This window comes from Cavia porcellus, unplaced genomic scaffold (assembly GCF_034190915.1).
Source record: "Cavia porcellus strain 051 isolate PalLab524CR breed Dunkin Hartley unplaced genomic scaffold, mCavPor4.1 scaffold_26, whole genome shotgun sequence".
In the NCBI taxonomy this organism is placed as follows: Eukaryota; Metazoa; Chordata; class Mammalia; order Rodentia; family Caviidae; genus Cavia; species Cavia porcellus.
Genome location: NW_026947509.1, coordinates 6,242,263 through 6,257,587, shown reverse-complemented (window position 1 = coordinate 6,257,587; position 15,325 = coordinate 6,242,263). Strand labels below are relative to the sequence as shown.

At 55.8% G+C, this 15,325-nt stretch overlaps 1 protein-coding gene across 1 annotated transcript; it reads left to right on the top strand.

Annotated features, from left to right (window-relative positions):
* The first annotated feature begins 6,413 nt into the window (after positions 1-6,413).
* On the top strand, positions 6,414-14,892 carry CUNH1orf115 (chromosome unknown C1orf115 homolog). Its single transcript, XM_063236685.1, has 2 exons — positions 6,414-6,940; positions 13,111-14,892. The coding sequence occupies exons 1-2, from the start codon at positions 6,632-6,634 to the stop codon at positions 13,228-13,230; spliced, it is 429 nt and encodes a 142-aa protein (XP_063092755.1). The 5' UTR covers positions 6,414-6,631; the 3' UTR covers positions 13,231-14,892.
* Positions 14,893-15,325: the final 433 nt, after the last annotated feature.

Genomic DNA, 15,325 nt, shown 5'->3' with positions numbered 1-15,325 from the left:
AGGAACCAGGAAATCATTCAATGGTTGAAGATGATGCAAAGAAAAATAATTTAAAACCGATAAGTGTCAGTGAAAAAGCAGGGGCTGACACAAATGACATAGAGAGACTCTTTACAGAAATAATAGCAGAAAACTTGCCAAGCATGAGGAAAGGACCTGACATACAGACGAGGCATACAGAACTCCACCTAGCCATAACCCAAGTGAGTCTACACCCCAACATACAGTAATCAAGATCCCAGAAATTCAGCACAGGAACAGAATATTAAAGGCTGTTAGCGAAAAGGAACTGATCATCTATGAAGGAAAACCCATCAGAGTCACGAGACTTCTCAACACCAACCATCCAGTCAAGAAGAGCTTGGAGTGAAGTGTTTCAAGTCCTGAAAGAAAACAACTTCCAACCCAGACTGATGTACCCTGAAAAAGTATCTTTCAAAATTAGTGGAGAAATAAGATACTTCCATGACAAACAACCGAAGGAATTCATGACCACCAAACCAACCCTACAGAGAATGATGAAGGACATTCTAGATGAAAAAGACCACAGTTCAAGGAACAGTGGCAGAGGGAGATCACCAAGCAGGGTAGGCAGTTGAACGGGGGGAGAAGTATGGAGCCAACAGCAGGAAAAAAGCATGGCAGAGATAACTGGTGCAATGGTTATCACTGATGTAGGTGGCTTCACTTCACCAATAAAAAGAACATTGGCACAGTGGATCAAGAAACAAGATCCATCTATATGCTGTATACAAGAAACACATTAGCTCGAAAGGAAATTCGTAGTTTGAAAGTCAAAGGAGAGAAACCAATGGTTCGTGTGACAAGGAACCAGAAAAAAGCAGGTGTAGCCCATCAGCCTCAGAATGGATAAGAAAGATACAGCATTTTTATACAATGGAAAGCTACTCAACTATAAAGAAGGATAATCTGGAAGCTCTTGTAGGTAAATGGATGTGACTTGAGATCATGCTCTTGGGTGAAATGGTTTGGACTCACATGGGTGAACATCATGTTGTCTCCCTACTATAAAAACCTGAAGGAGCTAGTGGGGTCCAAAACGTACAACAGAGGCTGTGAAGGTGAAAGGGGAGAAAATGTCTAAAAAGGGAAAGTGGTAGCCATTGTTTATCCTATTATTTCGGTGTGAAGTACCGTATCATTTTCATTGTTTTGTTTTTGATTGGTTTTATTCTGTTTGTTTTATTATATCTGATGGTATGGGCACCTATGTTGAAGATAACAAGACATATTATGGTAGCCTTTGTTGATTTCCTATTTTGTTTTGTGGTCTTGTATCACTTTCACTGTTGGGTTTTGATTGGTTTTAATCTGTTCTATTTGGTTTGATTTTATTATATCTGATGGTATGGACAGCTATTTTAAAGATAATGTGAGGCATTGTGGTAACAACTGTAGATTTCCTACATCTTGTTTGAAGTCCTGTATCACTTTCACTGTTTTGTTTCCATTGGCTTTATTCTCTTTTATTTTGTTTGGTTTTATTCTCTTTTTTAAAAAAAACAGTGAACAAGAATTTTAATAGGCATTTCTCTAAAGGAGAAATGCACACAGAGCACCAATTTGTACATGAAAAGATGCAGAAGGTCACTAATCATTAGGGAAATGGGAATCAAATCCCTCTCACCCACCAGGATGATTATGTAACAAACACAAGATGTGATGGGGTGGGCGAGGACAGGTGGAAATTGGAATGCTGTGAAATTGCTAATGGCTATACAAAACTGGTGGAGAACCTCAGAAACTGTGTGGCTTGTGTTTCAATGTCCCCCCAAATGTGGTCACAGGGCTTTTCCAGAGGTGGCTAAATCTAGAGTGTGGTGTGATGCTGGGATCCGTGGGCTGCCATTAAAGTGGGTGATTGCTGGGTCAGTCCATTGATTGGATCTGCAACCCCCAGCCATCTGGGTGAGAGAAAGGGGGCAGAAAGAGGTGTGTCTCCCCCTTTTGCTCTTGTTGCTTTTGCTGTTTTCCAGCACCATGAATAGTTACACCCCTGCCATATGTCCCCCTCCCTGGAGCCAGCTGATCATGGACTGAAACCTCCACAAACTGTGAGCTCCATAAGCCTTTCCCATTTTAACTTTGGGGTTGGGTAGTTTGGCTCAGCAACAAGAGACAAGCAAGTAAGACAGAAACTGAGAAACACAATTACCCAGCCATGCCACTTGTGGGTGTGTCTCCCAAGAACTGAAAGCAGAGATGCGGGCAGACACGCGTGCACCCCTGCTCTTAGGAGTGTGTTCACAGGACCAAAGGCGGGGTCAGCCTGGTGTTCACTCCCTGATGGATGGAGTATAAACACACCGTGGAGTATGAGTCACCTCCACAAAGAAAGAAAGTTCTGTCCACCTCGAGGATGAACTTTGAGGGCGCTATGCTAGTGCAAGGCTGGGAGCAATAACTCCTGAGAGACGGAAAGCAGGTGGGTGGTGCCAGGACCTGGGAAGGCGGCCGAAGGGGAGGTGATGTGTAGTGCACACTGTGTCTCGGCTTTGCGCAGTGAGGGGATCTGCGGACGGGCTCCTCAGCAGGTGACGTGGGCCTGTGTGTGTGATTAAGAACGGTGAAGGAGAGGGCATGACAACGGCGAGGAGAGTGGAGGACAGCGCCAAGCTGAGTTAGAAGGAGCCAGGCTCCTGCCCCAGGGAGTGAGACGTTTCCACAGCTGCACCATTTTCTAAACCTCGCCACTGTAACTCAGCATCCACGGCTTCGCTCTCTGGGTCTTTCATACGCTTCTCTCAAGATGGGCAGTTCCTGACGTGCACGCTGTGGGCTGACCCGCACCTCAGCACCACCTCCTCCTGTTCAGCAGTCTGAGTTTCCGCCCTGATGGCATTTTTGATGTCACGAGCATTGGTGTGGTCTTGGTTCTCTTTTTAAAAGTTCCATCCTCTTTGCCAGGTGTGGTGGCACCCTCCTGTAATCCCAGCCCTTGGGAGACTGAGGCAAGAGGATCACCATGAAAGAGTTCAAGACCTGCCTGGGATACATAGTGAGACTGTCTCAAAAAAATAAATCCTGTTTTTCAGTTTCTAACACTCTTGCAACCTTTCTATCAAACAGTCTTTTTTCAGGACGAGAATGTAACCCAGGGCCTCCCCCTGTGCTGTCTCAGTGCTTGAGTTTTTATTTTGGGATAAGGCTTCAATACCAGTGCCCTGTCTCCGCACATTGCCGCTGTCCCCCAGAAGGCCCGTCTCAGGAGCCTTATTTAAGCACGAAGTTCCAGGTTGGTGTCAGACAGTCCCTGATACAGTGCTCAGCGCAGCCAGGTGCCCAGCCTGGAAGGGGCACAGAACAGGTGGCTGATTCTTTCACGGAGTCATTACACGGAGAACCACCAGAGGGCAGAGCGCGCCTGCCGACTCCTGATTTGCTGTGAATCCTTTCAGCTGGGCTTAGTGTCCTCTGGTTCACTCCGGTTCTTGGAGGTCTTTCTGATGCCCGAGAAGGCAGCCGAGTCCAGCCCACGCCCCTCCTGTCTGGGTGCAGCATCACGTGGGTTCCTCGGGGCTGGGAACTGTACCTTCTCCCTCTGACCGAGTCCAGCAGGGTGGCCAGCCCTGGGGAGATTAAGGGGGCAACAGCAGCCACCCTTCACAGCCAGCTTCTCTCCAGGCCTTACTCCTCATAGCACTGTAGTGGACTGTGGCTTCTGTCCATGCGAGTTCTTTCAGTGATTTGTAGCCATTAGTTCTGTTTCAGTGATCAAGATACCATGATCTGGGCAAAAGATGCTCTCACCTGGCTCTTGCGGTACTGACAAAATTTTGACAAAAATTTCAGTGTCTTTACTTTTTGGCAACAAAATACACCAAACTGTCTTGTACATTCTCGGTCCCAAAAGTGTAACCGGACAATTTTCCAGGTCCCAATTGTTTTCCTGGGACACTGACATTAGGGTCCAACCTCCACAAGGTGCCTGTCGGCTGCATTCTGCTGGCATTTACGTGAGTCAGTCAATAGTCTATCCATCCATCGTATGAGGGCCGCACATCTGAGTATGCAGATTCTAGTGTACACGTGGTAAGTGTGCCCTAATCCACAGACTAATGCTCAGAGTGGGAGGGCACAGGAGAATGCCAGCAATGTCACAGCATGCAGACTGCGTCAGAAATAGTGTTTTAACTTACAAGGCGGAGGCTCTGAGCTCACTTCTCTGCATGCATGTTTCCTATGATCATTTGTAAGGACACGTCTGCGGTAGTCTTCCAATCTTCAGTGGCTTTGACATAAATCCAACCAAGCAAGATGCAACTGTAGGTCCATTAGTTGCACTGGCTGTGATGCTGCAAGCTGGAATTGGCCAACATCCTGGGGACAGCCGGCACCCCAGGCCTGACCAGGTGCTGCAAAGTCACACACTGTGGTGGTGAGGAGGGCAGTACTGTCCCTTACCGATTCCTGTCGCCACACAGCCACCTGGAAGCTCCTGGGACACTGCGCTATCAGCAAGACAGGCTGGTGGCCCTGAGGGCTATGTCTCCTCGCTCCTGGAATCATGGTCAAGGTGTCAGCAGTGTCCACAACTCCTCTCCGCTCCCTCGGCTTCCCCAGAAGGGCACTGACCCCTCTGGCCTGGTCCCTCCTGGAGACTTCGCTTTGTCACGACAATACCCAGGGGCTGAGACTGTCACCCACAAATTGCAGGAGCACTGATGCCTGAGACTATGGCCCTGGGGAGGGAATTGCAGCCCTGGAGACTCCAGGATGGGACGCCAGGACAGTGCCTGGAGTGGCCGGGGTCAGTGGACCCAGCAAGGACTCTGGGGGACAAAGGGGAGTGGCAGCTTCAGCCACGTGGCAGAGGGCCAGCCTAGGGGGGCAGTGCCAGTGGGGAGGGGGCTCCGCACCCAGGGACAGGTGAGAAGCTGCTGGGCCACAGGAGGACAGCAGAGCAGAGGTGGCCTGGGCCACGGCACCACCACATGCGTGGGTGCCCCTCACTGTCACAGGCACCTCAGGACTACTGTGGGCGGGGAGCGAGACCAGGGTCCTGTGGTTGCCTGGTGCTGACCCTCCGAAGGCAGAAGCCTACGTGAGCTGAGAATGTTTCCTCTTTCCAGCTTTTTATTACTTCCAAGAGTGGAAAAATCTCAGGACTACCTGTTTCTCTGGGGCGGGGGGAGGCTGTGGTCTAGTAGGGTCCCCTGAAACCCAGATCCCTGAAGACCCTAACTCAGCCTGGGGTCCAGCTCCAGCGTGGTCCCCGGGGAAGGGGGATGCAGCACTGTGGGATCTCTGAATGGCGGTCAGCACGGGCATTCGCCACTGGGACCCACGGCCCCTCCACCCCACTGTTGAGATCTGAAGGGCACAAGGGAAAGGACTGAGTTAGCAGCCTCTTCCCTAAAGTTACAGATCCCAATCTACTTCCTCTTACCTTTCACGCTCACTGGGGTGTGGCTCGAAACTATTCCAAACCCACAGAAATTCCAGTCACCCGGAGCAGCTGCCGTTTACTTAACTTAGACATTTTTAGCAACTTTAACAAATAATATTTTGACTTTCTTTTTCTGTCCTTTATGGAACAAAACTCGATGTGATTCTTACAGGTATGGTACATGAAATATATGTTCACATCCCCTTTCTCTTAAATTGAATTGTGTATATAAAATTACACTTCATATATAACTTTTGTGAGTCTCTTTATAAAGGTAAAAGTAATTTACATCCTTATTACACGATGATAAATTGCTCCAACTAATAAACGTCCAGAGTGCACGGCCACCACTCTGAGCACCTCTTGTCCCTGTAGGTACCTGGCATGAATCTCATGATATCACAGTAAATTTAGTATTAAAATATTTGTACAAGTTATTCTCTTCCCAATGTACACATTTTTTTGGTGGACTCTTATTTTTACCTACTATTACCTATAGATCCAAATTCTTAAACTTATCACAAACTTTAATGCTAAACTAATTATGGATTTTAATAATGCATGCTATGGTTGTCTTTATTCCCCCAAATCCAGAAACACTAAAAACAAAACAAAACTAAAGGCAGGAGTCTGGCACAGTGGTGGACCCTGTAGTCCTGGCTACTCAGGAGGCTGAGGCAGGAGGATCCCCGGAGCCTAGGAGTTGGTGGCCAGCTTGAGCAACAAGGCAAGACGCTTCTCAAAAACAGCAGGGACAAGAAACAGGACAAGGCCGGCCACGCGGGTTGAGTCACAGCATGCTGCGGATGCCTGACTCCCGGATTGAGATTTGAAACCCCTGACTTTTGTGGTCGCCGCGGTGCACACCAGAACCTGGCCCGCTTTCCGGTTAGCGTCGAGTTTTCCCTGGCCGTCGGGGGTGGGGTGGGGTGGGGTGGGGTGGGGTGTGGGCAGACGCCGGCCCTGCCCCCGGCGCTTCCTAGAGGACCTGCTCCACGTGAGGACCCAGGGACGTTTTCCGGTCCCCTTCGGCGGGTGCCTGGGGCGCGCGCTGTCTCCACGCTCGGGGCCTAGTGCGCGGTCACCGTCGCCCTCACTGCACGACGCCCGTGGGGTGCGCGGCCCGCGATCCGCGGTGACCCCGGTGGCCGGGGTTCAGCGGCCAGAGGGCGCTGCGGCGTCCGGGCGCGGGCGTGGCGCGAGCAGCCGGCGGGCTGCGCCATGGCGCTGGGAGCCGCGCTGCGGGCCAGGGCCGGGGCCGGGCCCGGGGCCGGGGCGGGCGGCAGCCTCGCGCTGCGCTGGGTGCGGAGCCGGGCCCGCGCGCGAGGCGACGAGGACGCCCAGGCCGTTCTGGAGCTGGAGGCCGAGGCCGCGGGGCGCGCGGACCCCGAGAGCGCGGGCACCCGGGGCGGCCAGGCACCGCGCCCAGCCGCGCGCGCCGAGCCGGAGCCCGAGCCGGAGCCCGAGCCGCGGGCGCCCGGAGAGCCGCGCGGGAAGCGGCGCCGACGGCGGCTGAAGAAGTACGGCAAGGTAGGGCGCGGCCCGACGGGCTGGGCGGACTTGCGCGCTGCCCGCGGGGACGGCGACCTGGGAGGCGGGGAGCCCGAGCCTGGCTGGGTTCCCGGGACGCGCCGCCCAGGGTCCCCGGTAGCGGACGGGGCTTGGGGTCCCCCAGGGCCGGCGATCCGCGAGCCCCGGCTGCGCTCCGTAGGCGTCTGCGCTTCCGCTGAGAGCCTGGCGCTCGACTTCGGGTGCTCAGCCTTCGGAAGCGGGGCGCCCGAGGACGAGGGAGGGGAGCAGGGCGGAGGAGCCGCCTGCCCCGGGGTCAGGGCCCAGGGAAACTCGCCCGCCTGCGCCTTGGCCTCTGCGGCCGCCAGGTATGGCACAGATGCCCACGTCCGGGCCAAAGGCCGAGGGCCGCAGCGCACCGTCCCGTTCACGCCCCCATCGCACTGGGGCCGCTCAGTCGCTCGCTTCTCCTCCTCTGGAAACACCGGCTGCCTGCAGCTGGGAGCCGCCGAGGCAAAGCGAGTCCACCACTGCCACAAGGTGGGACTTGCAGGCCCGGTCTCCCCAGACTCGCTGTCTCTCCATGGTCCCAGCCAGGCCCCAAGAAGCCATCCTTTGCTCCTTGGCTGCTCAGGGCTGGCGTTTGGAGGGGTGCAGGCCTCCCCTGTACCAGGCTGTGGGCACAGCGGGCATCCCTGGGGAGCCGCGTGGCCCGTGGCCAGGCGTGGGGCTGTGAGTGGACAAGGCCACCAGATCGTGGATGCAGAAGGATGAGAGATGCCGCCCCACCGCCATGCTGAAAATAAAACCCAGGCACAAAGCAACAAATACTGGGGAGAATGTGGAGAGGTTCGAGGGCGGCAGGTGGGAAGACAAAACAGTGCAGCTGCTGCTGTGGAGCCGTGGCAAACAGTTCGGAGATTCCTCAAAACGTGAACGTGGAATTATCCTAGGATCCAGCAGTTCCACTCCTAGGTATACGCCCAGAAGAACTAAAACCAGCTATTCAAACAAATGTTTACACACATCTGTTCACAGAAGCATTAATTACAAATTGCCAGAAGATCCATGGGTGAAGGAGTGGATGAACGAATTGTGGTATATCCATATGGTGGAATATTAGCCATAAAAATGAACAAAATATATGTATTACCAGACGACTCTCTAAGAATAGGATGTAAAATTGTAAAAGCCAGGCCCTGGGTAGTACTTTACTTCCAGGGTTCCCAGTAGTACGGGAAATCCTGAGTAAGAAAATCAGAGAGCAGAGATTAGTGGTTGCCAGCAGTCGGGGATGAAGGATAGATGTCGGCTGCTCACCAAGTGTGTGCTTTTTTGGGTATCATGAAAATGTTCTGAAACCAGGCAAGCGGTGTTTGTACAGGTTATGAATGTATTACTGAGCCTCTAGGACGGTGAGTGTTGTGTGATGTGAACGTTGCTGAGACTAGAAGTAAAAGGGTTCCAGCAGAGAAGCACGGGATGGAGGAGCGGAGCTGAGACAGTCTAGTTGCTTGCCTGGGCCACAGGGAGGGCGAGGAATTAAGGGTGGGCGGCTCGTAAAACACACAGTACCTTCCTGGATAAAGGTAACACTGTCTTGCTATGTAGCTCAGGCTGGCCTTGAACTTGTCATGATCCTCCTGCTTCAGCCTCCCAAGTGCTGAGATCCCAGGTGTGCACCACCACAGCTGGGCCACAAAGTTTCTTTTTTAAAGATTTCTATGATAATGTGAAAACAAAATAATACAGCAAGCCCAAGGCGAATAATTAAATCAGAAAGCTTACGTGGCTGCTGATGACAGTAAAGCCTGCCCTCCCTGCAGGAACGTGAAGTTGGAGCATTACGGGTTGTGATCACTGTGTGTTACTCACTAATGTGCGAGAGCGTGTGCCTGTGGGTCGGTGTGGCAGTCGTGGGCAGTGGGGTCAGCGCTGCCCTGTGCCCCGCTCCACACAGCTTTGTCCCTGCTTGGGGTGAGGTGGGGCTCTGACTTCCCACCCCGCAGTGGAATCATGAGAAATGTCACAAAACTCAGGTCATCCTGGTAAAAGTGTCCCATCTTGTGGGGACGGGTTCCTAGCTGTCCTGGGCCGCCTGCAGCCCAGGAGAAGTTGCGCACCCTTGAGTGACAGACACGTGAGTCCCACACCCCCGGAAGGTTGAAAACAGTGACTTTGGCCTCTGCTTGCCAGAGCCCATGGAGGGGTCCGAGGGTCCTAGGAGGGAGGAGGAGAGAGTGGCCTCTTGTTGCTGGGTGCTGGTGGCCCCAGCCAGGGCTCGACCTACATGCAGGTGACTCGCCCTGCAGTCCCAAGCTAGAGCCCATTTTTCTGTTTAGGCAGCAGCCCCCACAGAGCCCTGCCTTATTGAAGAATGGTTCTTCCTGCTGGCTCCTCAGATCCCTCCTGAGCCCCTTCCTGCTTCTATTTAAGGAAGGTGTTTGTCGCTGCCAGACTTGAAAGGCTGGGAGCCCCCTCGGCGGACACCAGGGCAGGGCCGTGGGCCTTGGGTCTGTGCCCAGGGCACCCGCACTCCGAGGCTGCCTTCCTTATCCTTGGCCTGCTGTACGCTGCTGGGCGCCCTGAGAAGGACTCCTCACATGCGACCACTGTCCTGCCTGTCCTGTCCACAGCCTCAGAGAGCTGTGACATCCCTACTGGGCAGCACAGGGAGCTGCATGGCTCGGAGCAGCTAGATTCCCAGGGTGGAGGGGAGGTATACCCCGAAATTGAGGCTGAGAGCAGCTGGCCCTGAGGACCTCGGGGTTAGGGGAGGAGGCCGTAGGCTCTGCTCCCCAGGCTGCAGAGGGGAGAGGAGAGGCGGAAGATCCCATAACCATCCTGGTGGGCCACAGCCCTGTGGCGAGGTCCCGGGCTCCATCCCAGTGCTGGAGAAGCGAGAGGTCCCCTGTCTCAAATTGGGGTGAGGAACGGGGCTGGCAGGAAGAGCGATGGGGAGATGGGAAGAGCTGACTGCTGGGGGAGTGGTGGACCCCCTTGCCCTGGCTGTTGTCCTGGAGAGGGGTGCCCCACCCTCTGACAGCCCCCTCTGGCTCCCTCCCTGGCCCTGCATGCTGGTCCTGGTCCTGACAGCATCTGAGGGTTGCAGGCTTTGTGTTCCCATCCCATGGCTGCTGTGACAATGACTGCAGACACCGTGACCAAAACCACACGGCTTGTGCAATTCCATGGGCCGCACGCCGGAGTTGGTCCTGCTGAGGTCAAACTGTCTGTCTAGAGGCGAGCGGTGGTGGTAGGGAGGGACCCGCTTCTCGCCTTTCTGGCTTCTGCAGGTGCCTTCCTTGCTTGTCTCCCTGTCCCCCTGCTCCCTGTGTGACTCGCTGCCCCCTGGCCCCTAGGACACCCTGGGTGAGAGTGTAGGGGGGATGAGGCCCTGCTTCCTGCCCAGCGATGTCCAGAAGCTGCCAGGCTCAAGATCAGCTGAGTCACGTGTCCCCTTTGCTGTCTCTGTGACAGAGCCCTGGGTTCTGAGGACCAGGATGTGGGCTTCTCGGGGGTCAGCACTACACCTGGCACACTGCCCCGTGCTCCCCCAGCCCCAGCATCCTCTGAGGGATGAGTCTGGCTCAGGTCTGAGGCACCCACACCTGCTCCCCAATGACACAGTGGTGGTGGGAAGGTCTCTTTTGCTTCCCCGCACCACTCTTCTCAAGCCTGCGTTTCCAAGTGGCCCATTCAGGAGCTATTTTAGCGGATTCTTCTCCCTGGAATTGCAAAGAGAAAATGACAGTTTTTTGTGGCCAAAGAAAGTGATGTACAAGTCCTCAAAAATGTCAAGGTCAGGCAGGCAGCTGTGACCCTGGAGGGGTCATTTATAAAGGGTCACTGGCTCCTGACGCCCGCCTCTGCCTCCTACCCTCAGGACGGCATGGTCTCTGCCGCCACTTTTGTTTCTGCCGTGGTAACATTCTCCCTGCGAGTCTCCTCACAGCACAGAGGGAGGTGTCTCTTGGCGAATCTCTTTCACCTGCACACAGCCATGTACAGCCCTGTACCGAGACGAGGGTGCTCGAGTGTCCAGCATGCAGGGGGATCCGAAGCTTGAGGGCCCTGGAGGGACTCGGGCAGTGGCTGCCGGCCGGGGCCACGGCCATGTGCTCTGCAGCCCGGTCCCTATCGGCCTGGGGCTCCGATCCCTAAACCACGGAAACTCAGGCCAGAGAGCGTCTAAAACCACACATTTAAGTAACTTTCCAAAAACGCAGCAGGCCCGATGGCTCTGTCACCATGCACACCTGCAGGACCTCCATCAGGAGCAGGAAGGACCACCCACATGTAGGGCTGTGGGCACAGTTTGTGCCAGGCACGGTGCTCCATGCAGAGAACCCTTCCGAAGGCACATGGCTCTGCGTTACAGCTCGTTTGTTGCCTGCCCCACAAAACAAAAGGGATGAGGAATAAGCTCAGGAATCCTCTTAGTGACCCTGGGGAGGCGGCTGCTACTTAGCCTCAATGTGTGGATGAGGAAACCGAGGCTGTGAGTCGAGGACCACCCACTCCCAGGTCATGAGCTGTGAACTTTGAGGCTGTGGTCATCTCACCTCCACTGAGGAAAGGAAGAAGTTGGGGTGAAAGGCGCCAGCTCCTGGGGTGGAGTAGGGGGGAGCTGCCTCTTCGGGGCTGCGTGACCTTGGGAGAAATGTGACCCTGGGCAGAGGCCTCAGGACACGCCCGTCACCCAGCTCAGTATGAGTGTCTGGTGCAGGGTGAGAGAATCCCTGGGGTGTACGTAGGAGTGGAACCACTGTGTCGGAGCCCGTGTTCACACCAGGAGAGCCTGGAAGTCCTGGGGACAGGCACAGCCCAGGACTGGCTGCAGGCCACAGTGGGGAGGGACAGAGTGCAGGACAGAGGCCCAGGATGGGTGCTGTGACCTTAGGGGAAAGTGCAGGGTCCTGGGGGTGGAGCTGAACCGAGAGGAATCAGGGAGGCTGAGTGGCCACTTCACAGAAGGACCTGGCTGAGAAGTCACTGGGACTCGGAGAAGCATCAGGGGCTCCAGCCCTGGCAGGTGGGGGTGGCCAAACCTCCTGGGTGGGGACAGCGCCTGGAGGGGTGGAGAGGGCAGAGGAGGCACATGGAGCTGGGCTGGCGTGGAATCAGGTGCCAGTGTGAACTGGTGCTGCCAGAAGATGCAGTAGCTACAAAAAAGGTGGGGGGGGGTCACTGAGGCTGGGTGGCCTGGCAGCCGGGTGGGAGGGGGCGCCGCATTCGAGGGGCCTTTCCTCCCTGTGACCCCAGTACCAGGGAGCTGCTGCCTGGCAGGTGGCTTGTAGACAGTGGTGGGGTGTGGGCAGGTTCCAGGGGACGGGGCTCCCCTGTGGGGCCCCTGAGGGCCTGCAGAGGGGTGGAGGGAAGGGGGACAGGAAGCCCGCCTCCTGGGCTGGTGCAGGGGTGGCCATTCGGGGCTGGGGGCAGAGAAAGCCTCCCAGGATCAGGAATCTTCAGTGACACTGGTCCTCACTGCACTCCCAGGGCAGGAAGGCAAAGGGATGAGAGAAGCCCAGGCCGGTGGCATCCCTGATGTCACCAAGGAGTGTGATGGAGGCTGAGGTGGGGAAGGGAAGTTCAGGCGCACAGTGAGGTTCTGCTAGCCATAGAGCTCTGCATTTTTTGGTGCAATTCCATTGAATTTCTTGGGGTGCCCCCTTGTCCTTCAGAGTCTCCTGCAGAGGAGGTCACCAGGAAATCGTGGCCGGTTCTTTCCTCCCAGGGGTTGTGGTTGTTTCAAGACATTGCCGATCCCCCAGTGATGGCACATGCCTGTAATCCCAGTACTTGGAAGGCTGAGGCAGGAGGGTCACGGCCTGCCTGGGTTATACAGTGAGTTCAGGGCCAGCCTGCACTGCACAGAGAAGCCCAGTCACAAAGCAAAAGAAAAGAAAACAAAATGAAGGACACAAGCACTTGGAGAGTGGCAGAAAGTACAGAGGGGACCGATGTGTGAGTCAGAAGGAGTCCAGGGAGGACACAGATGGAGGGAGCCTGGTCCCCATAGCTGGATTCAGGAGGGATTTGGCCTGAGACTGCTGTGTGTTTTGCAGGACGGATGATGGGGCGGACCGGTGACATGGGGCATGGGATCGCGCAGACTCCCCCGAGCCCCATGTGAACACAGGACTCCTCGCCCAGCCTAACCCTCTGCTTTCTCTCCCACTCCCACCCAGAACGTGGGCAAGGTCCTCACCAAGGGCTGCCGCTATGTCGTCCTCGGCCTGCAGGGCTTCGCTGCCGCCTACTCTGCCCCCTTCGCAGTGGCCACCAGTGTGGTGTCCTTCGTGCGCTAGAGGACCCCACGCCTTCCGGACCGGAGCTCACGGGACACACAGATGAGAAAGCTGTCTTCTTTGTCAGAGTGGATGGAGTCAGGCCTGAGCCCCCCTGCTGCTTCCAGCTCCCGTGGCTCCCGGACACAGTGGCCCTGGGGTCATCCTGTGGGACTCAGGCGCAGGTCCTATTTGGCGCCAGGGGCAGTTTGCCCCCAGGACACTTAGAACCTTCATGGGAGGTGGCAGGCAGGGGTGAGGGTGGATTTGAGTAGCGTGGGCTGCAGATGGTCATTCCAAGGCAGGAAGGACTCTTGTTGGGGTCCTGAGTCCACCCAATTGTCCCATGCAGGTCACGGGCTTCCGGGGGCACCCCGGGCCTGGCTGCCTGAATTCTACAGTTGTTCTCTCCCCACCTCTCCCTCCCAACTCTGTGGCCAGGGGTTTCATCACAGGCTCGGGAGGAAGGAAGACAGGAGGGACAGATGGACAAACTCCCTTTGAAGGCTGTGAAGCTTTGCAAAGCGCATCCCCAGCTGGGCCACAGCTGTAAAGGAAGGGCTCACTGTCTGTCTCCCCACAAGAGTCTCCCCATGACATAAGCAGCTAGGGGAAGCACGAGCTCTGGTACCTGGGCACAGCTCCTCTGGGACGCTGCGCTCCTCCCGGTGTCTGGGAGCTGCAGGTGGGGGTGGTGGGAGGAGGGAGCTGGAAGCTGGGGGAGGTGCGGATCAGAGAAGGAACCAGTAAGTAGCAGAGGGGCTGAGGATGCAGATGTAGAGAGGGCAGCAAGGACACCGGAGGAGAGCCGGGCATCCAGGGCCTGGACAGAGTGTCCAGCCTCGGGGGTCCCAGGGCTGCTGGGCTTGCAGCTCTGGGGTGACCAGGGAGGTGGGCAGGGCGTCGTGCTGGGGAGCTGTGCTCTGCAGCCCACGGGATCAAGTGGTTGGGCATGGGGCCCCCACTGGGGCTCGGCGGCCCAGGCTCCTGGACTGGAAGGTTAGGGCGGATGGGATCCTGGCCCCTGCCTGGGCAGCCTGGCTGTGTTGGACGTCTAGGGGCTCACAGGGCAGCGGAGGGCGGAGAAGATCTGACTGCAGCCCGGAGGCAGATCCAGAGCCTGGACGCTCCTGCCTCCTCCACGCAGCCTGCAGGGCCTGGGAGGCAGGGAAGCTGACAGACAGATGGACAGACTGATGCATGGACGGATGGACAGGCCGATGGATGGACGGATGGCTGGAAGGGAGAAAGCGGTGGCTGGACACAGGGTGGAGTAGGAGAAGCAAAGCTAGGTTAGGAGACCAGAAAGATCAGAGCTGTAAAACTGTGCTTTTCAGGAAAACCTGCTTTAGGACACAAAAGTTACTGGAGCCTTTTTTCCTTTCAGTGAACTCAAATGTCTTGCGGGGTCTTAGAATACGCCGCTAAATTGGGCTTTGGGGCCCGTGTGTTTCAATCTGTCCACTACACATTCTCCCCAAACTTCCACTCTCTGGGAGGCAGCAGTCACGGAGACTGTGTTCTCATGAGTATGTGACCAGCAGTGGGGCCCACACCCGAGACTGCTCCGACCCCAAGCCCTGTAAAGACCCCAGCTGCAGACCATAGGGCCACCCGGGGGCTGTGCTCTGACTTTCTGTGTACACTTTAAATTTTTGTCTAATAAATTCCTTTATACCTCTTGCTAATGTGTCCTGGAAATTCTTTTTCCGAGATAGAAGTTTCTGGTCCTGGGAACCTGCTGGCGGCCGTCCAGGGACAGAGACCCACGTGGTAGCCTGAGTGGCATCATTAGTGCTTGTGAGGAAGAGCACAAGCAAGGATGGAGTGCGGCAGGCTGGGCCACACTGGGTATGGGAGGAGAGAGAAGTGAGGAGCCGGGGCCTCTGGGGGATGGGAGCTGCACAGAGGGACCAGGAGCTGAGGAGCCCGAGCACTTGAAATGGAGTGAGTCTGGCCCTGAACTCCTTAAACCTGATTAAGAATTAACTCAGAAATGTGGAAGCCTGTGCCTCCCAGAGCTTGTCCTAGGGATCAGGTTCAGGAGAGCTCCCTACCTTTGGGGTTCTCGGGGCTCTGTCAGGCTGTAGGCGGCCTTTGTACCTTACTCTCTGAC